The sequence below is a fragment of the Emydura macquarii genome, unplaced genomic scaffold, assembly GCF_026122565.2.
Source record: "Emydura macquarii macquarii isolate MOO-44397 ecotype Brisbane River unplaced genomic scaffold, CSIRO-AGI_Emac_v2 contig_1039, whole genome shotgun sequence".
Classification (NCBI taxonomy): domain Eukaryota; kingdom Metazoa; phylum Chordata; order Testudines; family Chelidae; genus Emydura; species Emydura macquarii.
The window spans coordinates 1,226,957-1,254,387 of NW_027131176.1; the positions used below are offsets into that span (position 1 = coordinate 1,226,957).

General features: G+C 37.1%; 2 protein-coding genes across 6 annotated transcripts in view; one reads left to right on the forward strand and one right to left on the reverse strand.

Moving 5' to 3' along the window:
* Positions 1 to 27,431, reverse strand: part of RUNX2 (RUNX family transcription factor 2) — a 190,373-nt gene that overhangs the window by 132,724 nt on the left and 30,218 nt on the right. The window lies entirely within an intron of this gene.
* The window catches only part of SUPT3H (SPT3 homolog, SAGA and STAGA complex component), a 475,306-nt gene that overhangs the window by 472 nt on the left and 447,403 nt on the right, over positions 1 to 27,431 (forward strand). For 3 of the 4 annotated variants that reach the window (XM_067544944.1, XM_067544942.1, XM_067544943.1), the window contains exons 2-3: positions 673 to 712; positions 17,572 to 17,675. In XM_067544944.1, the coding sequence (XP_067401045.1) occupies positions 17,572 to 17,675 (104 nt within the window). In that variant the 5' untranslated portion in view covers positions 673 to 712. Of the gene's footprint in view, positions 1 to 672; positions 713 to 17,571; positions 17,676 to 27,431 lie in introns of those variants that run through there. The other variant, XM_067544945.1, reaches the window with a different exon arrangement.

A 27,431-nucleotide genomic window follows, 5' to 3' on the forward strand; every position in this document is an offset into this window, starting at 1 on the left:
CCAGGGAATGTATTGCCTGCCTAGGAATCATTTTTGGGGGGAGAGACGGGGGTGGGCAAAGGGAAGGGTTATGTGAGTTTCTGAGTCTTGCACCCTGTTGCAGGAATGTCTGTTAATGTACCTCGGCCAGCCTCGGATATCATTGTTGTAAGACATCTCCCACTGGGCCTGGGCTAGATTCCAGTCAGCGCTGTGCCAATTGCACCCCCTTGTTGGGTGAAAGCCCTGTGAAACCCGCCTCTGTAGCACGCAGCTCCCTTCCTTTGCAAGGTTACCTGTTCCCTGGTTGCAGACACTAAAACCAAGAGGTTTTTTTTCCCCAGAAGTGGCCACCTGTTGCAGGTGCCTGGGTGTTTGGGGTGCCCAACTGGAGACACTAGGATCATCTACATTTCAGAGGTGCTGAGTATCCACAATTTCACTTGACCTTGGTGGCAACAAGTCTGAAATTCAGGCCCAAAGTACCCTAATAACTGAGGCACCCAAAATAGGTGACTATTTTTGCAAGTATGGTTCCAAGTAACTCCTCAACCTGGTGATCTGTGCCCTGTTTTTTCTCCTCTTACAAATTTTCCTGGGTGTTCCACTATACTAGCCTACTAAATATTTTGCTATGCACTGTTTATGTTAATATTTGTAAACAACTTTGAATTTTTTTTATAATTTACATAGAAGCAGTTGCAGACATCCAGTTACACCAAAAGTGTGCCAGGTACGGTTGAGTGTTGTTTTGTGGTGGTATATTTCTGCAGTTTTGAGGGGTTGGTGGTTTCTCTCCCACACCTTTCTTGCGGGATGATGGATTTGATTTATATAGCAGCACAAACATGCGTGATGCTTTACAGATGAAGGGCCCAGACTTTGCAATGAATAAAAAACTATTTGTTCCTAGGTTCTAAGCATTTAATGAATACTCAAGTCCAAGAGAATGTATTTTTTCTGCTGAACTCTTATACATTTGCAGTGGTTGTCATTATCATTTACTAAATGTATTAAAATATGCTTTATATATTGGTCAGCATCTTCAGCTCTAGAAATTACACAAATAAATCACTGAAACACTTTGTGACCTATGAATGAAAAGAACTATATACATGCAGAGTATTTATTAGGTATGCATTCCAGGAGAAAATGATGTTTTGGGCAATATATTTAGCTTCAGTTTATATCTATACTTAAAATGCTACTGCAGAATAGGTGCAGTGCTTCAATGTAGCTGCTACCTACACGACAGGAGGGTTCTTCCATCAGTGTAGGTAATCCAGGTCGCTGAGAGACTGTAGCTAGGTCAAAGGAAGAATTCTATTGACCTAGCGCTGTCTACAATGGAGGTTAAGTCGGTATAGTTACATCTCTCAGGGCTGTGGATTTTTTGCATCCCTGAGAGATTTAATTATACCAATGTGTAAATTCCTAGTGTAGAGCAAGCTGTATTGTTGCAACATTAAGGGTGTGTTGTGAGGAACTTCAAGTACGATCAGTTCTATGAAATCTTCTGAAGGTTTATAATTTGAACCAAATGGAAATTGGAAACAAATTTTGTTGATGAGGTATTTAGAGAATGTCTTCCTTTTGAAACATTCAGCTGAACTCCTATGTTTTTCTACCTGCTATGAGTCTTCTGCTTTTAAGCTTTCTCCCCACAGAAGATGTTTTTGAAAACTACATCTTCTCCCTTCCCCTTCCTTTATTGTTTTAAGCTTATTATTCTTTACCATGGGCCAGATCCCAAAGCCCGTTGAAGCCAGTGGAAAGATTCCCATTAGCGTCAATGGGCTTTGGCTCAGACCTCATGTTTGTAGGTTGGTAACATACAAATCAGAACAGAGTCTCATATAAATTACTTTTCATCCTGTTTGTCGCTGCTGCTTTAACAGCGAGGATGGTGGTTTAAGTAGTTTTGCCAACTTTATATTTGGTAGTTTTCTTAAAGCCCCAGCTCCTGGGGTCATGTGAATACATAAGAATCTCAGCTTTCATTTAAAAAAAAAAAAAAAGTAATTTCTAAATCTTGACCAGATGACCAGAATACACTTGAAAGCTTGAAAACTAGAAGGTGAATAAAAAGAACCTCTCAAATTTTTTTATTTTGAGGGTCTGACTCATGGTTTTTGATAGAACATAGGGTTGACGATAACACTCAAGGTTTAATAGGATTCATCAAGCTCTTCAATTCACACACTTATTTGTTGAGCCTGACAGTGTCACAACCAACTACATTGCTCTTATGGACTTAATTTTGAATAACATAAAATATGACTGTCTGAAATTTGATTAGGCAGTTAGTAACTTGTTAGCATAAGCAAACTATAATTTAAGAAACTGCATGTGTTTTAGAAATTACATATGCATAATAATCATTTTAGGTAATGTTGAACACCCCTCTCGGTTGTTAATACCATCCCTGCATGATACCTGTAAATAATAAGACATACTAGACTGCATTTCTGGGTGATGATAGCATGCATCAAGGGGTGTTGATGACACCAGGCCAAATCCAAGAAGTGTGATAATCCCAGAGAAATTGTGTGGACTGTTTTGTTGCTATCATACAGTGTACAAAAGAAAATAGGGAAGCCAGTTAGACCTGTGCTTTTTCTGTTCTAGGCATTATTTAGCTGATTATGAGATCCTTGGTAGCTAGTTAGAAATCTGTGTTCCCAAAGTATTGGAACTTAAATTGATGCCTTTGTGGATAAGTATATTTGGCTAGACCAATTTACATTTTGTATTTCATAAAATGATCTACAGCAGTAATGCTAAAAATCATGATCAGTTTCTATGTTACTGTTAAACATACAGAATAATACAATAAAAATGTTCTCAACGCTAAAAAAATATTTGTAATCAAAACAGCGCCTTAAAACTTTCTCCAGGAAAATAAAGAAGGAATAATGGGAGGTAGTAAACAAGAGGTTAATCAGTGGTGGTGGAAAACACTTGGGGCAAGGAAAACAATCAAGGTGGATATTTTCAAAAGCACCCAGTGTTTGCTTAACTTAATGGTGGTAAAACTTCCATTGGCTTGGATGGGAGCTATTAGCCCAACAGAGAGCTTTTGAAAATCGCACTCTAAATGTTTAAAAGTGAGGAAAAGGATGTTTGCTTCCATTGTCAAACACTGAGACAGATGTCAAAGCAGAACAAATTTCATGTGTTAGGATCTGCTGCTACAAAGACCTAATAGCTCACAGGCCTTATGTCAGGTGTGTCAAACTCATTTGCTATGGTGGGCCAGATTTGAATTAAATGTACGTCAAGTGGGCCATACATACCATAAATTGAAATACGAGGCACTTTTGGAGCGCTTGTCTCGTGTATACAGATCTTGTGGCAGCACGCACCGCCGCGAGATTTCATGGCGTCATACCCTCTTGCGGCAGTGTGTGACGTTGCCACCAGAGAGTACAATGCCGCAAGATGTTGCAGCAGCGCGCGCTGCTGCCGGGGGCCGGACCAGAAAGGTTGGCGGGCCGTATATGGCCCGCGGTGGATGTTTGACACCCCTGCCTTATGTGTTAAGTGGGATCCCTAAAAGGAGAGGGTGTATTGACTACCAATAAAGTATGACTAAATTACATTTTTTAGTTACTCTTATTTATTATTATAGAATCATAGAAATGATTGAGAGGTCATCTAGTCCAGCCCTCTATACTGAGGCAGAACCAAGGATACCTAGGTCATCCCTGAGAGGTGTTTGTCTAACCTGTTATTAAAACCTCCAATGATGATAATTCCACCACCTCCTTAATTATCTGTATAGTTAGAAAGTTTTTTCTGGTATCTAACCAGAATCTCTTTCAGTGACTGAAATATAGTTGCAGCAAAATGCCTCCTTATTTAAAAAGAAAAAAAAAAAAAAAGAGCATAACATAATACTCGAGTGTTTATATTGTTCCAGCAAATTTTTCTTAAACAAATAGGTCTTCTCTGGCTTTTCCAAATTATTGCAATTTTTTTCAATTTTTTCTTTTCTGCAGTTTTTCTATGTCTTGTCTGCAACTCAACTGAAATTATTTGACAATCATCCCGCAATTCAAGGAGGGCTTTGTAAATAGTATCAGATCCAAGACAGACCTGTATAGGTTCCCACTTGGTGTGTCCTCCCAATTTGACAGTAAACCATTAACAACTAGTCTTTGAGTACTATCTTCCAAACAGTTATGCACAATGATTTTTCATCAATTTTATTTTATATTCACCAATCCAAACTGAGGCTTTAGACCTCTGTTAGACAGAAGCAGCAAATTACTTACAGGAATTTTGCAGCCTTGGATTTCGGACTTGAGTTCTTTACTAAATATTTAGTCTTTAGTTAGTTAAAATCATCAATGGGAAGCATTAAATGGTTGTTGGTGCTCAGATTCCACTGCCAGTGGCAGCTTGGTATGGCAGGTTTGTCTGCAAAAAGCACAGTATATTCTGTGAAGAGAGATGGGCAGGAGTCTGAGATTAATTTCTGACTCCACTCAGCACGAGCACCTCCAGGAAAAGAAAGACCTCCAACCATAGAGATTCTAATTTAATTCAAAATAAAAAATGCCTGTGACTCAATATCTCCTATACAGAATCCTGCATCCTTAGCATGATTTTTCAGCTGGAGGTCTCTATATCCCATTAATCAATCAAATTAATCAACATTTTGTCTTTCAGTGGCTGTGCCCAAAATATTTCCAAAATTCCTGGCAAAGTGGTTTAAAGAACTCTCATTACATTCATGTTTGGACAAACTGTAGCTATCAAAATATGTTGCATTTGGAGTAAGAAGATAGAGACCTAAGTCTGGTCTACACTGAAAAGTTAGGTTGACCATCACTCAGGTGTGAAAAATCCACACCCCTGAGTAGTGGAGTTAAGCCAACTTAACTCCTGTTTTAGACAGGGTTAGGTTGACAGAAGAATTTTTCCATCGAGCTAACTAACGCCTTTTGGGGAGGTGGATTGCCGATAGCAATGGGAGAATTCCTCCTGTTGGTAGGTAGTGTCTCTGCAGAAGCACTAAAATGGTGCAGCAGTAGCATATCAAGTGTAGACAAGCCCCTTGTATTATATGGTATGTAACAGAACCAGTGGTTTACTGTATAAACTCGGTCAGGTCAAGCAGAATTATTTTTATCTAGTAAAACTGGTTTAAAAAAACTGATTAAGAAAGAAAACTTTGCTTATTTATAGATTTGAGATAATCTCTTTTAAGGAAAATAAATTAATATGTGCAAAGGGGCATTCCTGTCAGGTACAGATGTGAACTTTTGGGACTGATTATCTGTCCTGAGATGGAGAGGAGTTTTGAAGAAAGTCAGTGGGCTTAAGTTTATTTTTGCATGTACATGCATTGCTCCCACTGAAATTTATGAGAACCACATCTGAGGACAGAATTTTTCCGGTGTTTATACATAGTAGATGTTCTAGAGTTGAAAACAGTTTGTTGTGCTCGCCTGGTTTTCAGACCGGAATTATAGAGGCAATGTGCATTAGTCAGAACAGATGATTGGGTTGTCAAGGTTTATCTCATCAAGTGGAAAGAAGGAAAATAACTGTTATAGAATCAATGTTTCTCATGTCTAGCTAGCGAACATGAGCAGCAAACGGGAGTTCTGTGAGGGAGTTCGCTAGGTGAAAGAGAAGTGCCTACGTGACCCCTGAGGTGAGTTTGTTGTCTATTTATTTTGTGGGTGCTTGCTGTATGTCTGCTTCATTGAAGTTTATAGTGTGGTCTATTTGGTGGACAGTATGCTGAGCCTAGTAGCATGCTAGGCAAATCTGAGAGCTTCCTAACGAAGCTGTAATCTGCCATCCTTTGAGCCTTAGTTCTTTTAGGATCCCTTGACGAGGTGTGAGGGCTAAATCAGGGAGAACACAGGTTTAAAAAGCCAGTTGGTAAGTGACCAGAGAAACTAGCAAACAGGAATTTTGCAAAGAAGTTTAGAGAGGGAGCATGAGAACCACATACACCTAATAAATATTCAATAAAGTGAGGCCAATAACCCTGCCCACTTGCCCTCCCCCCTCCAAAACACACAAACAAAGAACAAACAACCAAAAAGCCCCCAGCTAGAGTAAAAAATAATGCAGGCTGAAGTCCAGCAGCAGCATGGGGGCTATTCAGTTTATTGCACTGAATGTACCATGTATGATTACCTGCCTTGTGGGCAGGTGGCATGTGTGCGCATTTGGTGCAAGCGTCTCATGGCCTTCAAAAACAGAGTGTGGTTCTTGAGATCAGAGTGGCTGAACTGGAAAAGCTAAGGGAGACAGATACATAGACAAGACTTTTTGGAACACAATGGAGCATTCCCACCTCTGCTCTGACAACCTCTGTGCTGAGCCCCGTCCCCTTTCTGATGGTCTCTGTGTTTAGGTGGATGAAGGTCTTGGGGAAAGAGAACGTCAAGCGGGAGCGGAGGGAAACAATCCCATGGTTGGGACTCTCCTTCCAGAAGATGTAATGGTATCCTTTCGTGCTGAGGATACCTCTTAAGCAGAGGGGACGCCTGTTACTAGGAAGAGGCAGGTAATAGTAATGGGGGATCTGATAATTAGAAATATAGATGGTTGGGTTTGTGATGATCAGGAGAACTGCATGGTGAATTGCCTGCCAGGTGCAAAGTTTGTGTATCTATCGAGACATCTAGACAGACTGGGGAGGAGCTGGTGGTCGTGTTACATGTAGGTACCGGTGATATAGGGGAAGGCATCACAGAAACTTGGTGGAACAATGATAATCAATGGGACACAGTAATACCAGGTTATAAAATATGTAGGAAAGACAGATTATGTTGTGCTGGTGAGGGAGTGTCACTGTATGTGAAAGAAAGCATAAAGTCAAATATAATGAAAATCTTAAATGAATCAAACTGTACCATGCATCTTTATGGATAGACATTCTAGATTTGAATAATAAGAATATAGCAATTGGAATGTGCTACCAATCATCTGACCAGGATGATGACAGTGATTGTGAAATACTTGGGGAGATTAGAGAGGCAACAAAAAACAATAATAATGGTGGGATTTCAACTATCCCCATATTGACTGGGAACATATCCTCCCCAGATGGAATGCAGAAATAACATTTCTAGACACCGTTAATGATTGCTTCTTGGAGCAGCCAGTCCTGGAATCCACAAGGGAGAGGCAATTCTTGATTTAGTCCTAAATGGCGCATAGGATCTGGTCCAAGAGGTGAATATAGCTGAACCGCTCGGTAATAGCAACCATATTGTAATTAAATTTAACATCCTTGTAGGGAGGAAAATATCAAAGAAATCCCCTGCAGCATCATTTAACTTCAAAACCGAGAATTGCACAAAAATGAGGAGGCTAGTTAGATGAAAATTAAAAGGAACAGTAACAAGTGAAATGCCTGCAAGCTGCATGGAAACTTTAAAAAAACACCATAATAGAGACTCAAATTAAATGTATACCTCACGTAAAAATAAAAACATTGCAAGAGGACCAAAAAAGCCACAGTGGCTAAACAGAGTAAAAGAGGTGGCTAGAGACAAAAAGACATCTTTTAAAAATTGGAAGTCCAATCCTACTGAAGAAAATAAAAAGGAACATAAACTTTTGCAAGTCAAGTGTAAAAGTATAATTAGGCAGGCCAAAAAAGAATTTGCAGAACAACTAGCAAAATACACAGAAACTACCGTCTTTCCCCATGTATAAGATGCTCCCATGTATAAGACGCACCTTAATTTTGGGGCCTGAAATTTGAAAATAAATGTATTACGGTACATCACCGGTAAGTACCACTGTATAAGACGCACCCAGTTTTTAGACCCCAAATTTTTCTAAAAAAGGTGCATCTTATACATGGGGAAATACGGTAATAGCAGTTTTTTAAAGTACATCAGAAGCAGAAATTCTGCCAAACAATCAGTGGGGCCACTGGATGATTGAGGTACTAAAAGTCAAGAAAGACAAGGCCATTGCAGAGAAGCAAAATGAATTATTTGCATCAGTCTTCACTGCAGGGAGTGAGAGAGAGATTCCTACACCTGAGCCATTCTTTTTAAGTGACAGATCTGAGGAGCTGTCCCCAGATTGAGGTGTCAACAAGGGGGTTTTGGAAAAAATTGATAAATTGAGCAATAAAAACTTCCTAGGACCAGATGGTATTCACTGAAGTCCTGAAGGCACTTAAATCTGAAATTGCCAAACTACTAATTGTGTTATGTAACCTGTCACTTAAATCAACTTCTGTACCAGATGACTGGAGGATAGCTAATGTGCTGATTTTTAAACAAGGCAACAGGCAATCCTGGCAATTACAGACTAGTAAGCCTAACTTCAATATCTGGCAAATTGGTTGAAATTGTAGAAAAGAACAGAATTATAAGACACACAGATGAACATAGTATTTTGGGGTAGAGTTAACACAGTTATTGTAAAGGGAACTCATGCCTCACCCATCTATTAGAATTCTTTGAGGGTGTCAACAAACATGTGGACAAGGGTGATCCAGTGGATATAGTGTACTTGGACTTTTCTGAAAGTCTTTGACAAGGTCTCTCACCAAAGGTTCTTAAGCAAAGTATGGCATGACAGAGAAGGTCCTCTCATGGATCAGTAACTGGTTAAAGGACAGGAAACCAAGGGTAGAAATAAATGGTCAGTTTTCAGAGTGGGGGGGGATGAATAGAGGACTCTCCCCCAGGATTTGTATTGGGACCAGTGCTGTTGAACATTCATAAATTATCTTGAAAAAGGAGTCAAGTGAGGTAACAAAGTTTGCAGATAGTTAAGTCCAAAGCTGACTGCAATAAGTTATAAAGGGATCTCACAAACCGGGGTGACTGGGCAACAAAATCGCAAATGAAATTCAATATTGATAAATGTAAGGTAGTGCACATTGAAAAACATAATTTCAACTGTACATACAAAATGATGGGGTCTAAATTAGCTGTTACCACTGAAGAAGGAGATCTTGGAATCCTTGTGGATAGTTGTCTGAAAACATCTGTGTGCAGCAACAGTTAAAAAAAATAAAATAAAATAAAAAAAAAGGCTAACAGAATGTTAGAAACCATTAGGAAAGGGATAGATAGTTTCTGTATTACCATCATGCCTAGAAATCTGTTTGGCATGGAAAAACACAAAATATGAGTTTTTACAGAAAATCTTTAGTTTTTACATTTTGTGGGAAAATAAAAAAACCCCCCAAAAACCATATACAGTGGAACTCTGATTATCTGATCTAACTGGGACTGGCAAGGCTTTGGCTGTCAGCCCTGGGTGGTGGGGCTTGGGTTGTCAGCTTAAAAATTGGATATAAATCACTAAAACGTGCTCAACTGATACCTTTATATGTTGTGGCTAGGGAAACTAAAGTTCAACGATTCATTTTAATCATGGAAAAACAAGGATTATTTTTATCAGAGAATTTTGGTTTTTTATCAGGGGAAACTAGGATCCTTGAAATGCCACTATATAAATGTGTGGTATGCCCATGTCTTGAATACTCTATGCAATACTCTATGCAGGTCACTTCATCTCAGAAAAGATGTTAGAATTGGAAAAAGTACAGAGAAGAGTAACAAAAATGATTATGGGTATAGAACAGCTTCCATATGAAAAGAGATTAAAAAGACTGGGACTATTCATTTTAGAAAATGGATGACTAAGGGGAGGGATATGATCGAGGTCTATAAAACCATGAATGGTGTGGAGAAAGAGAATAAAGAAGTGTTGTTTACCCCTTCACATAACACAAGAACCAGGGGTCACACAAGGAAATTAATAGGCAACAAGTATAAAACAAAAAAAAAGGAAGGACTTCTTTACACAATGTACTGCAAACCTGTGGAACTTGTCAGGGGGTGCTGTAAAGGCCAGAAGTATAAATGGGTTGAAAAAAGGATTAGATATGATCATGGAAACTTGGTCCATTAATGGCTACTAACCAAAATGGTCAGGGAGGCAACCCGGTTGTCCCTAAACCTCTTGTCTGCCAGAAGCTAGACCTGGACAATGGGGTGGATCACTCTATAAATTGCCCTGTTCTGTTCATTTCCTTTGCAGCATCTTGCACTGTTGAAAACAAGATACTGTGCTAGATTGACCACTGGTCTGAACCAACCATTGGTCTGTTTTTATGTCACAAAGCTGAATAGAAGTTGGGCTATGCAAATACTTCCTATCCCAAGACAAAATGTCATGGCTGAAGATTGGCTATACAGGACATTGATAAATCCAGGGTTGTGGGTGTGAAGTTGGAAGGTGGTGGTGAACTGCTAATAGTAAGGTGAATTTTATTTTTTCCGCTTTAAATAGAATGGTAAAGTAAGAATTTAGTGCAGCAAGTAATCAGAGAAAACGGCAAGAGCAGCAGACATAATAATTTACTAGCAAGAATTTTGCCACCAGCATATGCATTTAACTTAATGTTGCTTCATAAATTTTTCAAAAAGAAGACGACTAAGATTACTTTGATACCATCCCCTGATTTGAACAACATGATTGTATAAAGATCTGATGCAACCTGCTTCTAATCCCAAATCCTCTGTGTCAAGGACTAGTCCATCTTGAATACTTATCCTCTTGCGTTGTCTGCCTGGCTCTTACCAGGCCAGGTGTAGAGAAGTTAGGTGTGTTGCTACAACTCCTACATGCTATGACATTTTTCATGTATTATAGAAATAGTTCAGTAATCTCCATATGTGTGACTGGGGTAATTTAAACCTAAATACTGGTGAAGGAGTGTTACATTCATAGTGTAGATGGTCAAACTATGCATCAAAACTTGTAACTCTATAATTTGGGGAATACTTTCATTGTGCATAGCTAGGCCAGTTCACTCTAAATGCTGCTTAGTTCAAACCTGCTAGAGTAGCTCCAGGACAATATCAGTGAAGTTGTCAGTATCTAGAGTTTCAGGTTTCAGACCGTTACTGGAAGAAGTAGTAGGTTAATGAAACACTACATGGTCCAGTGTACAATTCTTTTCATTGTCCATTCTCTAATATTTTTTAGAAGCTAGATAATATACTTCTGAAACTAGTTTTTCTCATGTTTGTTTTTATTATTTGTATTATCATGCAAAAGCCCTAATCATGCACAAGGACTCCATTGTGGAGCTGACTTAACATTTTTTTTGTATAAAGTAAACCAAAGACCTGAATACATGTGGTTTATTCAACCCTTACTTCCTAAACTCCAAAGAAGCAGGGACTGTTTCTTTTACAACACCTTGCACAGTGCTGAGCATTTGCACATAATACAATACTTGATAGTGACATTTCTGGTTTTGTTGCAAGTATAAGTTTAAGTATAAGTTGCAATAAAGACTGGAATGTTTAAAACAAAAACACTGATTTTAATGCAGTATTTGCTCAGAAGCATCTTAGCATTCAGTGGTTTCCTTCCTTCCTGTTTTGTATGAGTTTTATTTAAGTAAAAATGTATCCCAGTTTGCATTATTTCAGATCATATGCAAAATGTAGTATGGAAGAAGTGAAATGAGGGCCTGATGCAGAACCAAAAACTAGATGCAAGTCTGCAGAAAGAATTATTGTATCAATAATTTATTTTTGCATCTTTAAAGTAGGAAAGGTAGTAAATACATATTCCTTATCTCATGCTGAATGGGAACATCTAATTTTCTCGGAACTTTGTAAAGTTTTATGTGATTTGACTCTTTACTTTTCACAGAAGTATATAACCTGGTTCTCCTATCGCTTTACGTAAATCATAGTTAATGGCACTGACTTCAGAGGTGTTGTGTAGATGTAAATCAAGTGTAAATGGGAGGGGAGTCGGGACTCCTAGAACAAAAACAACCCAGTTGAAGACTTTCTGTTAGAAAACACAGCTGAATTTTTGCATAGTCCAGTGGCAGATTTTTTTTAAACCCTTCGTTGTATGTTATATATGAGCCTTTTCTGATTCAGGTTCCTCCCATTCTGAAGCGACTTTTTAGATAAAGCAGACTGGATTCAGACCTCACTGTGGTTGCAGAAATTCTTTGGATTCCGGAGTAGACAAATGTTAAGTTTTCTGTGGTGGTGTTTGTCAGTAACTTTTAATTGAGTTAATGGAAGTTTTTGTGGGCCTTTTGTTCTGTAACCTATCCTTTGTTTCTTGAGAAGCCCTTGTGATGCTGCTGGAACAGTGGTTGATGAAAGCACTTGAGTACCTATCTGTAAAATATAGGGAGATGCTGATCATGTTTTCTGTGAGAATCCCCTGATTTTAGAACATAATCCCTTCCCATGCTTGATCCAAAATAGCCCAAATTTGTTGATAGTCAGGGCACCATGCATAGCTCATCTATTTATACAAACTTATGAGGAAATGCAAAATACCAGCCCTTATGTGCCTTTACCAAAAGCTTGAGTAAATATCACATGGGAATTACACAGGAAGGACATAGGCTCAACAGACAAGTTACGAAACAGCAGGCACTCAACCTTAGTGAAAATCGCTGGTCTAAACTCAACCATATGAGATTTAGCGTTTGTCCACTCCAGGTTGTTTGGGATATGAGGGAGTTACTTGCCTTGTTTCTTATGTGATTGTATATTTAATTTATGTCAAAGGTGTTGAGAAGTCAGGATTGGGATTTTTGCGTGTGTTTTCATTGATAAAATTATTTATATACATTTATTTTATTTACTTTTTAATTTTAAAATTGAATGCCAGATTTTCTTTAGAGGAAAATAATTTGCTAGTATAGCATAGATTTAGATAGGGCCTCATAATTACTAGTTTTAAATAGTGTTAATCAAAAGTAATCTTTTCTTTGCTATAGTTCATGATAAAACTATGGCATGTTGAAATAATCTCTGACCCGATCTGAACATCTGAATTCACTTTGTGGAATATGGCAAACAGCTGTATTTCAATTCAAAGCTAAAACAACTGTAGTACACTGACCCGTTGACGATTACAGTAGGTTTTCAGTTCCATGTTAGCTATATTTATTGGAGAAAATTGATTTGAGAGTGCTTCTGCCTTTGACTTATTTTAATGTCCGGAAGAAGGAAATAGAACATGCAGATGATGGGACTTTGATGTGTAAAGAAGTTAATTATCTAAACCATCAAACAAAATGTGGGCTGGGGAAGTAATTATTTTAAAGGCTATGACAGGGCCTCATGAGCTGTTGGTTCATCATGTCAAGAAAGTGCTGTACACCTGCTTGATTTGAAAGTTAAATATTTTGGTTTTGGTAGGAAGACAGTGGTTTAATGAATGGGTAGAGCTGGTATGATCCTGGTACCCGATCCTGCGAACACTTATGCAGGTAAGTAATCCCATTGGGTATAATGGAACTGCTCATGTGTAAGTGTTTGCAGGACTGGAGCCTTAGCAAGTAATTGTGCTGACATTAAACACATGAGCATAAATGGCACTCTAAAAGTTACACTTCTGGGTCGAACCCTTTGCAGGATTGTGGCCTGGGTGCACAATTATTTTTCAAAAAGTCCCATTAAAGTCAGTAGGATTACTTATATGTAGTGCAGCACAAAAAATCATGGGGTGTAATTTTTTTCCGAGTCTTTATTTGCTTTTTAATTTCTGAGCTTTAGGGTGCATGAGTCATACTTTCAAGCTTTTCACTGCAGCCCCAAGGGCAAGAAACTTTATTTAAAAAAAAAAAAAAAAAGCTGAGATTATCATATAATCACTTGTCTGCAATGTGTGGAGCTTTAACTAAAGCACCAAGTATCTTGAGAGGTGGCAACACTGGGATACCCATGTCTGTAACAATTATTAATGTGAATAAGGGTTGTATGATTGGTCCTTACTTGGTGAGTGGGAAGGAGGGAAGACGAGGGAAATAAAACTGCATGCCATGTACTTAATTTTTTTTTGACAAGCCCAAATAATGTTACAATCTAAGATCCCAGTCCTGCGGACACTTACATACATGTGTAACTTTACTCAGGCAAGTGGTTCCAATGAAGTTAATGGGATTCATGTTTAAAGTTAAGCATGTGTGTTTTCAGGATTGGGGCCTTAGTTTATCTTATTAATTATTAACTTTAATCATAGTTTCTTTAAAAATTTGTAAGGGCAAGAAAATTCTAGCCAAAAACTAGTGTTAATGCCTTGCACAGCTTTACTGAAATGTATTTCTACTTCTCTATAACCTTTTGATTTAAGAATATTGACATTACCAAGACTGGATATACATATTTTGAGTTATTAAAAATTAGACATTAACTGTTATATAAATTATAAATAAAATAAATAGAGTAGTAAGTGTAAAACAAAAGTAAGGCTAAATATATTATTGATTTAAATTTCCAAGTCTGTGTTTCGGTGCATAATCCAATTGCACCTTCAGTGTTTAGAAGCACTGAGCTAGAAGTAGCACATAATCTTTCTTTATAGTTATAGACATCTTTACTGAATTTTTTTAAACTCACTGATTTCACTGTTTAGGTTTATGAGACTATATGGTAACTCCTGACCAAGGCTCTGATCCTGTGATCACTTAAAATTGCGTGTGTACCTAGTCGTATGACTAAAGTCAAACTTCAGTGGGACTAAACGTGTGAGTAAAGTTCCCATGGGCTTGTGTTTGTAGGGTGGTGGCTTAAATTACAATTTCTGGAGAATAAGCGAAAGTCTCTTATACTATAACATGAAAGCATTAATATAAAACAACTTACTCCATCTAGGTATTTTAGATACAAGTGTATATTACTAGTTTTTTTCTCTCTTTGATGCATGTCTGTGCTATTTATCCTTAACCTTTTAAAAGTAACCATAATTAAAAAAACCCATTGAAAATATCTTACATTTTGTATCTTTCTTAAAAAACCCAAAAACTAAAACATTACATAATTAACCATATCTCGTGTGTGTGTGTTAATGTCGGAAAGATGTCTTGGTATACACTTTGTATTGTTATGTTTAAAAAAAAAAAGCAGCTTAGGTTAAAGGTAAAATTATAACTGGGATCTATATGACTGAAAACAAATAATAATATCTGCTTTTTATTATCACAACTACTAGTAATAACAACAACATAAGAAATGAACAGATCTTGGATAAGTGAGGGTTTACCATTTCTTAGAAAACCAGACGGGAGGAAAAAATATACTGTGCCTGCAATGTTTTAGTGTTGCTAAATGTTTACTGTTTTTTGGAGGTAAAAACAAGACAGCCAAGAGTATTTGACTATATTTTTGCATATAGAAATATACTTGGATAAGATTTGACTCTTTATATTGCTTCTAATGAGTGATATTTAAAACATAAATATGTGTGTTTATTTTTAATTATATTGACTGTTCATTAAGTTAATTTTATTATTTGGTGGTCTTCAAGAAATATTCGTGTTACACATTGTCTGATAGTTCTTTTGTTAGTTTTCAGAAAATTAAGATTATAGATGACATGATTTAAAGATATTTTGACTTGCATTTTATTAGAGAGAGAAAATACCTGAGCTAAATTCAGAATATGTGATCTGGTTAGAGTAAAACTGTGTGTTCAGGTTTCAGGTTGGAATAAACTGTTTTAATTTTACAGGAATTCTCCCAGGAAAATCATTAAATATTATTTTAAAATTTTCTTGTTCATTTTGTGTTCCTGCCTTTTATAGATAGTGCCATTTTCATCTAAAAGTCCTAAGTGGGTAAATCAGATTTAAAGTTGAATATCTCACTGTTGAAGTCATACACATTTATTACCCAGCTTTTTATTTTTTTTAAAAGCAGTGTTTTTCAACCTTTTCAGTAGCAGGTACCCCCTAACTTCTGACAATTTTAATAAGTACCCAAACACTCAATTTTCCACGGGATTTTATATTTACAGACTAATGTGAGCCATATGTTGGAAGAAGAGCTGAGTATATAAGGCCATGATATGATAGATGTCAGATCTAGTGTGGGTAGGGTTACTACCTTTACACCAGGGGTGCACAACTCAAGTATGTACCTGGGCTAGAGGTGATGTTGGCCAAAGCTAGGAGGCTTTGAGGGGCATGCCAATGCTGGGGAATATAAAGCACAGTGCCAAATTTTTTGCCGTAGATTTGAGAGGCGGAAGGGGTGAGAGAGAGACAGGGGGACGGAGGGGTGAGAGAGAGAGAGAGAGAGAGAGAGAGAGACAGGAAAAGAGGTTAATTGGTGAAATCTGGGGCTGTCATAGTTGTGAATTTCACTGCTCAGCTAGAGCAGTGAAATTGACAAGTTTTTTGGGCACTGGGCTTTGAGCCAGAGAGGGGGGGTTGCCACCTGGGCAAGTTGCAAGCGGCTGCTACCTGTCTGCCAGCTCAGGCGGTGGGCGACTGCCACTCAATCTGAGCTGGGGCAGAGGAAGCTTCTGTGCTGGCTGGGACCTGGGGATGTGGGCAAGCAGCTGCTGCCCATCTTCAAGCCGGGATGCTGGAGGCTGTCCCTTGGCTTGGAGCTGGGGCGCGGGTGGCTGCCAGCCATTTGCGAGCCCAGCTCACAAGACGCAGAAGGCTGCCACCAGGCTCCCACCTGGGAGCTGGGACCCGGGACCCAACAGGAAGCGGGGGGCTGCTCTCTGCCTCCCCCAGAAGCTAGTGGCTGCCGCCTGCCTTCCAGTTGGGAGCTGTGACCGGGTGGGAAGTGGGCTGCTGCCGCCCGCCTCCCTTTCACTCTGTTTTTCCCCGGGTACCCTCTGCCTGTGTCTCGCATACCCGCAGGGGTACATGTACCACAGGTTGAGAAACTATGTTTTAAATAATTCAGTATTTGGTTGCAGTATTTTAAGGGCCTTAGTCACTCGTAGGAGGATTAAACTATAGTGAACTAAGGCCACTCTCCTTCTGAATGAAAACTTGGTTTAATGCACTTCAGCTTGTTATGCACATTAACTGCTCATCTCTGTTTAATTCATCGTCTCCCTGTGTAGACAAACCCTATATGAATAAGGTCCCTATGGGATTTGGTTGCTGCGTGAGCCTAAGATTATGTGTTCTGTTGCAAGACTGGACCTATGAAAGCCACACGTACGGCCCATAATAATGTGAGCTCCTGAACAGAGATTGAGATAATCTTGCATTGATGCTTCCTGGATTATTTGAGAACCCAATGGTTCCCTGAGATAATTAAAAAAAATAAAAAATAAAGCCAGTGGAGAAGTGTGAACACAAATACAAACCCAGCACACATTTTGAATGACTGCTAGTTGCAGTGGTTGCTGACCGCATTTTCTGTTTTGTGGATAATACAGGTGACAACTCAAATAGGCTTCTATTCTATATTGAAAGGCTTTTATAAGTATTGTATTTTTCACTCAGGTCTTTCCTGAATTGCTTTTTTCCTTCTGAATCCCTAATGTAAAGCAAGCATACATAGCAGTCACTGAGGTGGAACTATTACAGCTCTTACTGATTCCTCTTTATATCTATTTACTAAAATGAACGGTGTGGTTTTCTCAATTTGTCCTGTAATAGAGAAGAAAATAATTTTCTTGCAGTGCTGGGTAAAAGACATCAACTTCAACATGAAACATAGTATAGGAAGCTGGATATTTTAAACCACATACACTTTGTGAAGTGGTTTATAATGGCTGCCATTTCCCATATCCTCGGTTTATTAAATTAAATACATTTGCAAGCTCTGTTTCTTTTTGTTTACTCAGATGAGCAATATTGCAGCTAGCCCGATGTCAAATATTGCCTCTTCAAGCAGCGGAAGAGGGACAGGGAAATCAACAAGCTTTACTCCTGAACTGCAAAGTATGATGTAAGTAAGCTATCCAAATATCTTGGACTGTTTATATTGTGAATGTTTTTTGTCATTCTCTAAGAAAATAGGGTGATAGAAGAACAGATACATATGATGGCTATCCCACTGTTTACATTTTTAAGACACTCTAGGTAAATAAAATATTACCCACTTCTGTTACACTAAAACAGATATAAAAATCTTGCAAAGTAAAGAATATATTTCATGTTCTGTATGTGAAAATAAATTGAGACCTACTTTTCTTAATTCATCATCAAATAAGATAAGATATTGTTGACATAAACTTATTTTAAGAGTAACTTTTCATTATAGCTTTACAATAACTTTTGGTGCTAATACAGAAAGATATGTTATCTGGTGAGATAATGCTATTTATTATGGAATTAACATGTGTGGATCAGTTGGAACTGATTACATTTTAGTCTTGGTGGTGAGCAAAATAGTTATAAAGAGAAATGATTTATTACTTTAAAATGCCACTGGAATCTTAGAAACTTGATTAACCAGAGTTCTAAGATGTGATATTAGAAGGTTTTGTAGCTGAGAATTTCTAAAATCTCACAAGACATTTAGATAGACGTTCACTCAATTTTTAAGACACTGCATAATCAGGAAGATTCCTTACCTAAGGCTCTGTTCTACCTGATTAGTGGCCTATTACACTGGGCCAGGCTGCAAATCTTGATTTGGTGGAAGGCAACCTATCCATCAGAGAGCTTCACCTGCCAGCACATACCATTTTTTTTCTTTTATATGGGTCCATGACACATTGATCTGTAGAGAGGAGGCGAACTCAGGCTAATGAGCTCTTCTTTCCCTATGGATCATTATTCCTGATTTTTATCAGGCTGTTTAAATAAAATTTCAGCCCAAGGCTGGAGTATATCTCCTTTAAATCTGCAGATGGAGAACTGGGCTGGTGGCCCAGATCCAAATTATGTGCAATTCTTTTATATATTATTATGACTATATCTTATTGTGTGTGTGTGGGAGGATTGGGGGTGGAAATTAGGGTATACATGTATGAGTTGCTGAGTTCAGCTATACTTAAAGGAAGATGTGCTGTATGAAATCTTGTTGGAGTATCTAGAAGGATTTTTTTTCTCCACTGATTTCTAAGATAAAATGTAGCAGAGAAAGCCAGTGCCAGAGTGCCAATAAGTGAACCTGTTCTGTTAAAAGATAATATCGGCCATTTTTGGCTCCCTTCACTAGTTAAAATTGCTGAAATTAAAGTCACAGCTCTGGAAAATAGTCAGTGTAACACTTCAATAGAAAATAAGATGAGGCAAGGTGAGTTGGATTTAACAGGGAATACATTTTGGGCTATTAATCTTTGTTGGCAGGATCCTTGAAAACTCTGAAGTAGGGGAGACTTGAAAACTTCTTTTTACTATGTGGTTTCATATACATCTACAGATTTTGTACGTCTAATTTCAGTCAAAAAGGATAATAGCTGAAAAGTCAACCTTATGGCTGGTGTATTGTTTACAGTGTAGCTCTCAGAGTAATATTTTTAAAATAATATCCTGGAAGTATATTGGGTGTCAGCTCTGATCCTGATACTCTCTCTTTGAGCCTTTTGCTTTAAATTGGAATCAAGGATGATTAAGTCTCTCTCTCTCTCTCTCTGTATATGTGTGTGTACATATATAGGTTTTAATAAACTATATTGCAGAGAATTACAAAGTTTTGGATATTGGTAAATTAGACCTTTTGTATCTTGTCCTTCTCTATCATACAGTAGGTACTGAGGATCAGCTTCATAAAAACTGTTGAAACTTTAACTTGTATTATTTCTGTAGTGTCCTCTGTAGAACATATTGTGTATCTGAAAGCCTCCAAAGCTGAATGTTGCTCATCTGGGTAAACATTGCACTTGGCTTCTTAATGTTACTGAAATTGATCAGTTCTTAGTAGTAATATACTATATTAGAAGAAAATCACCCCATTTTTTGCTCTTAGTTTTCCCCTTCCTCCTGTTTCTTCTATTCATTGAGGGGCTCTATCAGAGTTTAAAAAACTTATTTTGTGATGTGTTTAACTTTAAATGTTAGCTTGACTGACTATTTAGCTATGTTTGCATTTTACTGTAGAAGAGCAGGTTCCCAGATAAGGGCGTGACAGGACTCCCCAACAATAGTTAGTTTTATGCCATTCCCTGAAGTCTCTTTTCCATACTTGGTAATTTAGATGGGAAGAGTTACTCCCCTTTTTAGAGTATATTTAGTGGTAACTGACAAAAAGTGGAAGGTCTAAATCTGTTTTCAGTTAGAGTCAATAGGGATGGAAGTATTAGCATCTTCTAGGTAGATGGACCATATCATGTATTTCAGTATATAATTGAAATGGAATGTTCTATTTTCTACATGCTGCCCCTTTTGAGCTAGAGGAATCCTGACTGCCAGCTAGCACAATTGTGAGGCATCTCCTGTTTTGTGTATCTTTAGTGATGTAGAATGTTGGTGACTCTGTGTGTTCTCTTTGATGGAGACTTTTTTTTATATATATAATTTTTTTTTGTTTAACCTATGATAGCAGTTATCTGCAAAGAAAATGCAAGTTTTCTCCCCACAGAAAGAACAAACGTAATTGATCACCTTTTGGGTTCTAGAATCAAGGACAGATCATGAGTCTAGGGAGTTGAAGAAGTCTGTGCAGCTTCTTTGGGTCAGTGTCTGAGGAGCTTATGTTTTATTTAATTGGTCACTTCCTGATTAAGTGCTTTTGAAATTTCCCTCCCCGCCAGCATACACACGATTTCTGTCAGAATGTAGAAGTTATTGTTGGCCATATAAGTGGATGAAACAGACGTTTTCCTTCTGTTTCAGACTTTGTTCAGTTGCTACTTTAAAAACTGTATAAACAAATCTTCTGTGTTCTGAGATATTTTTCATAAACAGTTTCACTGACATGGTAGAAACCATTCCAACATAATCAGTTTATTCAAATTAAATTTTATTGTTTTCATATTAATCTTTTTTTCTGCTAAAATTTTGCCAGGGATGGACCATACATAGACAGAAAAATTACAGCTGTTTCTCTTGGCTTGTGTATTATGATGAAGTTACCACTTTAAAAGAACCTTTCTGGGCTCTGACAAAATTTGACATTTTTCATAAACTACGTAATTTAGGAGGTTACAGATTCTCCCCATTAAGCAATTTATAACAGTCACACTGATATCTTAAGATCTTGGGAACTGTAGGATGTGAGAGAAATACAGTGTGAAAGACAAGGAACTTTTAAAAAATGGCACTTGATTAAAAAAAAAAATCAAAACCGAAAAACCCCATCCAATAAGATAGTTGTAAGAGTATCCACACAGGACGTTACAGAGCGGCAAGCTGGTGCATTATAAATTCATACCCTGGCTTCTGGGCAGTAGTTTGTTGTGTAGACAAGCCCAGAATAGTGTATGTTAACTGCAGGATCACCACCTCTGTTGGGCAATCCATAGGGTATCCCTTCAGCTAGAAAGGGAACTATCTCTGAAGAGTGGAACAATCTCTGGCCTTTGTGGGGTTTGACATTATTGTTAACTCTCAAAGAACACAAAAAATATCCATAAGGCCATAGAAGTACTGCTTCTCTGGATATGAATCAAACATTCATAGAGCACAAGAGAGTTAACCTGGTCAAATGTTTTCCAGTTTTTTGTTGATTTAAAATGTTAAAACATTTGCTTATATGAGACAAAATTGTAATATCAGTCACAACTAATTTTGTACAGTATGTGAATTGTTATATCTGTGTAAATGTTTTTTTGGGGTGTAATTAGTTACACTGATTGACTTGTGGCGGCATATGGAGGTAAATAAAAATAGTGCAGTGAGCTCTCTAGGCCACACACAAACGTATACATAAAAATATTGAACTGTAACTTGACATTGATAAGTTAGCTTTTAATGTGAGGCTTTTGTAATTATTGGATATTTTATCTTGTAAACATTTAAAAGATCTTAATGCTATATAGATCTTGCTTTGACCCAAACATCCTTTATTCACATCTGATATGTGACTAATAACTTTAGAGCTTTTAGTATAGTAGTAGGTGTTAAAAATAATATAAAAGTTACAGCAGATCCAGTGATCAGTGCTTGTTTGTCTTACTGTATATAATGTCATTTGTTTGATCTACATCCTATTTCCAAACTGTTAAAGCTCTGAGTTCTGTTTCAGTTAAATTATAGCTGCAGCCCAGGAAGAGACGATGATGATGTTTTTATAATTGCAGTTTAAAATTCCAATTTACACTTGTAATTTGTCTAAGTCATCTATGATTTAAAATAAGTTGCATATAGTTTGACTTTCAGGCACCTGTAATATTATTCTAAATATAGAACAACTACAGAACATTAAAGTGTTTTTTTTTTTTCTGTGAAAGGTCTTGATGAATTACATTTTGTTTGTAAGTAAGCCCAAATCGATTTAAAAGATTAATCATTTGGGCACAATCATTGAAATTAATTGTGATTTTAAACCACAAAAGCTATGAAGAATCTGATCCTGTGTTCCTTGCACACACCCAACTCTCCAGTGAGACTTTTGGTGCATCAGGAATGTTGGCTTGAAGGGCTCCAGATTAGTTTAACTGTCAACAAACTAACTTTTCAAAATTTACTTGTCTATAAATGTATTCCAGTGGCAAAAATTATATATTTAAAATTGGTATTTATATACTGTAATATTAATGGTGCACAAATTAATGAGCTGATCCTACAAGGCCTTATTTGTTCACATGCTTAAGAGAACATGTGAATAGTCCCATTGATGTTTGTTGGAGAGGCATTTAGTTGATGATAGTTTTGTTGAATTAATCTGTATAAAATGCAAATACTTTGGGGTTGTGTGCATGTGTGTGTGCGCGCGTGGTGTATTTTGAGTACCACAACCTGGAGGTTGATAGGCAATGGTAAGATGTTTGATGACAGTGACTAGAACTGGTTGGGGAATATTTTATTTTGATGAACATTTTTGACAAAAACCAAAAAGGTTTTCATTTTCTTCAATTTTTTTTCCAAAAAAGTTTTTTTTTTTTTTTTTTTTTTTTTAAATCACAAAGGTGAAAACCCAATTTTCCCCTCTGTTTGCTGCAGCCAAATATGTTAGCCTGCAAACCAATTTTTAAAAAAATTTGATCACCAAAAACCAAAACACCTTTGTTTTTATAACAAAAACTAAGAAATGTAGTTGAAAATGGACAAACCCCATGGAAAATTATTTGGAAAAGAAAAAGACAGGTTTTTATTTTATTTTATTTTTTTTTAAAAGTTTCAAATGAAAAAAATTGACCAACTGTACTAGTGACATCTACATGTGGATTAACTTGTGAAGACTCGCTGCTTCCAGTATATGTTGAGTAACTTTGAACTGCCCTCAATGTATGTTTAAGCAAAGACCGTTTGATTTAAAACTGTCTTTCTTGTTTTGTATTGTTTGACTCTGTTGCTCCTCATCGTCCTTCTGGGAAAGTTCTGAATGCAGTTTTCTATTAAACCACAACTCTTCTGCTCCTTTTTGCTTGTGTAGTCATTTAGCTTTATTTCGAAGGAACTACATGAGCAATTGATGCACTTCTTGCTTGTCTCTTATTTTAGCTCCCATCTTGCAAAGACTCCTTATGGAGTAAACCTGTATTCATGCAGAGCTGCTCTGGAGTCAGAGCAGCTCTGCAGGTACAGAGATCTCTCTGCATGAATCTCTCTGCAGGATCAAGGCCTTAAATATTACTTCTTACTCATATATTTCTGATTTCAAAAGATGTAGTAAGACTGCAAAGTACACACTGAGACTAAAACTTTCCTAAAATATATATAATAGAAGTTGGAAAAGGAGAAGAAAATTTGTAAGAAAAAGTTTTAAACACATCTAGAAGGTTTCAGTGGCACCGCAGTATTGTAGCAACTTTAGAGCTACTGCGGATTGTAGGAAGTTTATAGTTTTTCTAACTAAACACTAGGAAATCTGCTGTAGAGAACAATCCCTTGTTGACAAGAAGATGGCCAGGATGATTTAATTTTCCATTTTTTATGATTCCATTAATCACAGTGAAAAAAATTAAAAATGTGGCCAGATTTTTACATTTGCATGGAGAGTGAGCACTTAGAATATTTTCTCTGTCCACTAATTACAATTTTAACTAACTCCCAAAATGTACATAAATTAAGGTGGTAATTCCATTTTAGGTTTCTGGTGACGTGAACAAACAACTTGGGTTATACTGTTGTGGTCTATGATATCAGAAACGCTTCATGAAATTACTGCTTAATTACATGCAGTTGGCTGTATATTAGTCCTTACACTAGTTATTTCATAGTTTTCATTATGTATTGGCCCTAAATCAGTACATTAGAGGTTCCTTTATTTTCACATATTGATTTAAATTCAAGAAATATAACAATCTGCAACTAATATAATCTAAGAACAGCTTCATACTCTTGTTAATGGTAAATTTTGTATCACAATGGAATTGGTTTAATATAATCATATTAGAAACATAACATTCTGATGATATATCTAACATGCTTTTATTTATTTTACTTCTGTAGTTGCTGACAAAATATTCATTGACTTAATATTGAATTTAGAACTATTGCCCAGTAGAAACTGTTCTTCCTCAAAGTGTGTGAAAGTGTAGCAGTTCCATAATTCTTATTTTCAACTATTCCCACGTTTCTGTTCATAAAAACCTATATTCATCTCTAATTTAGTTTAAGATTATGCCAGTGGGAAACATTACAGATTTACTATTTAAATGCTCACATTTCTTTTACTTTTGGAGAACATATTGAAATCATTTGATAGTTTAGCTTCTACTTGTTCCTCACTTCCTGAAAATTTTCTGGGGGAGCTCTTAGTCTGAAATGGGATTATTTGTGAACCCATATTTCATTGTAAATGGGACTCAGAGAACAGATAGCTCTGTTCTAAAGGTACTTACTTCAGAAATAGGAGCCTGTATATCAGAGCACCTCTCCAGTATTTAAAAATAGAAATAACATTTTTATCTTTCCTTCAAAGCCTGTAGGAGAAATAGATTAGTTTACAGGTTGTCATATATGTCAGTCTTTCCCATCCCCACCTCCAAACACACTTTATGGTGTATGAGAATTTATGTAGGAAAAGGTTAAAAAAAAAAAAAAAAAAAGAAATGAGTTTTGCTGAACATAGTCACTGTTTCAATCTGTAGAATTCTCAGATTAATTGTGAATAAAGCAAAAGTTACAGTGAAACTACTGCCTAGATGTCAAGAGTTTAGTTTGTTCTACCCCATCTCTCCAGCAAGTAATGATGGAGACTGGAGACTGATTGGAACAAACAATCAATAGTCAGGATGGTCACATTCAGGGTATAGTAGAAGAGAAGTTTGATAAATAAGGAATGAAAAACCAAAGCCTGGAATTCCTAACCTTGGAACAAAGTCCTATACCATGCTTTAAAAACACACACAAACAGAGAAAAAGTGTTTATGTATCTATAGTTATATGAATCTAAAACAGATTAAGAGTTCATGAATCTGTGATATTTTTAGTCTATATTTGTGCATGCACGTTAAACTACTATGGCAATGGGGACTATCGAAATGTCTAAAGTTGACAGGTATATTAAATTGCATGGGTAGGCAACACATGCAATAGTTAAGATTTAGTTTAAATTTCCTGCCTAACAAACTCTTTTTTTCAGTTGCTTGTAACTGTCTTTGAAAAACGTCTTTTGGGCAAAAATTATTTCTTAGTAGTTCTGGCTCAAACTTTTTTTTCCCCAAGTTTTATTTGTGCAAAATTGTTTCAGCTATTTTTGAGTTATCTGAGCATGAAAAACATGTTCTTACATGTTGTGTTTTAGAAAAATGTGCTGAAATAATTTAGAAGTGGTTAAAGGTAGAAATCTCAAACTTGTTTTGACTTATTTTGTAGATCGTATTGTGATATAAAGCTTTGGATTAGGTATGGATTTTTTTTTTTAATTTTGTCATCTTCCTCTGAATGATCAGAGTTGGCCACAGCTGGAGATGGGACACTGGACTGGCTGGGCCAGTGCTCTGAGGTGGTACTGTGCATACTCTGTCTCAGATAGTTGGCTGGCTGGTTCTTGCTCACATGCTCAGTGTCTAACTGATTGCCATATGTGGGTCAGAAAGGAATTTTCCTCAGGTCAGATTGGCAATGACCTTGAGGTATTTTTACCTTCCTCTGTAGTGTGTGAGTGTAGGTCACTTGCCAGGATTATCTGGATATATCTCACTAAATCATTTCGCTGCCATTGCAGGAACCTTGGGCATTGGTGCATCTCGGTCCCTCCTATTCCCTCCCTGTGGCACATAATTGTCTAGTCTCCTGTAGTGTTGTAATACTTTGGTCTAATTTTGGTTGTTGGGTTTAGTGTGTGAGTGCTGGGTAGTGTTGGTGGAGGTCAAACTAGATGTGGTCTCTTGTTGCCTTAGACTCTAAGACTCTGAAAAGTTGCCCTGGTATAACTAAATAGAAATTGATCTAGTAAATTAAATCTAGCAATTTTTCTAGAAATTGATCTAGCAATTAAAATTGATCTAGTTACACTGGTGCAAACCTCTAATCTAATGTAGCAGCACTTAAAACCCATTTAAGGGCATGTTTATGAGGGATTTTTTTAAACTGGAGTTAATAGGTTGATCTTTAGTCACATCAATGCAGCTTCCCTAATCTATATCCTATATCATTCCGTTAGATTCAAGTTAAATTTGAGAAAATTGGTGCTGTACATTTTAAAGATAAGATTGTTTGAAGTTTTAAGCACAGTTACAAAGCAGGCTGACTATGCTAATTAGCAGTTCAGATTAAAAGCACTCATGGATAATAATAGACAATTGATCATTACTATAAATTAGATAGCAATTATCTTTAGGAAAAACAATGTATGCAAGTATATTCTACCATAAATTAACATGAGTAATTCCATTTAAGATAGCAAGCCTAAATGTTGAAGGGTCAGAGTAAAGAGTATGTTTAGATACCATGGAAGCTATTCCAGTGGATGCGTTCTGAAAACAGGCCTTAATCAAAGCCTCCAAATCGGAGGCCTGCTACTTTACATGGAATTGCTCATGTTAATTTATGATACAGCAGAGCTGTGCACATTGAATTTTACAAGTTCTAGAAGGCCCTGTGGATAGGTATTCTCAGGCACAAAAGCTGTACAGCCAAGTTTTTTTTCCCCTTTTCTTGCATCCATGCCCTCCCCCACACTCTTTAAAACCAATTCTATGGAAAAAAACCTAGCAGTTGTGCAATGTTAAAGCTGAGAAATCAATCATTTAAGAGTCAGGAAATTTCCGAAGTTAATATCTAGAATTTGTCATACCCCTTCTCTTAGGGAAGCCGAGTGTCTCCTTGCACCCAAAGGGAAATACAGAGGTAGTGAGGTCAGTGGGCCTGTGTTTGTTTGCCCCATCGCTAGCCAGTAGGGCTATTACATGAACGCACATCACACACTCTAAATTTTATTTATTTGGCATATGCAATTCGATCAAGCCAAGCCACAGCATTCTTATCAACAATGTTGAAGGCACAAAGATCTCTGGGAAATTAAGTCATTTTGCCACAACATGTGTCAAGGTTTGTGGCTGCCCACATTGACATAGTGGACTGTCTCTAAAATGCCACCAAAATTCCACTGCAGCACAAATTCCATGTCCGGTACGAAACCGGTTCAGAAGATGGTGCATATGTTATAGTCCCTTGGATCTCCAGGAGTCTGTGTCTACCTGAGGCC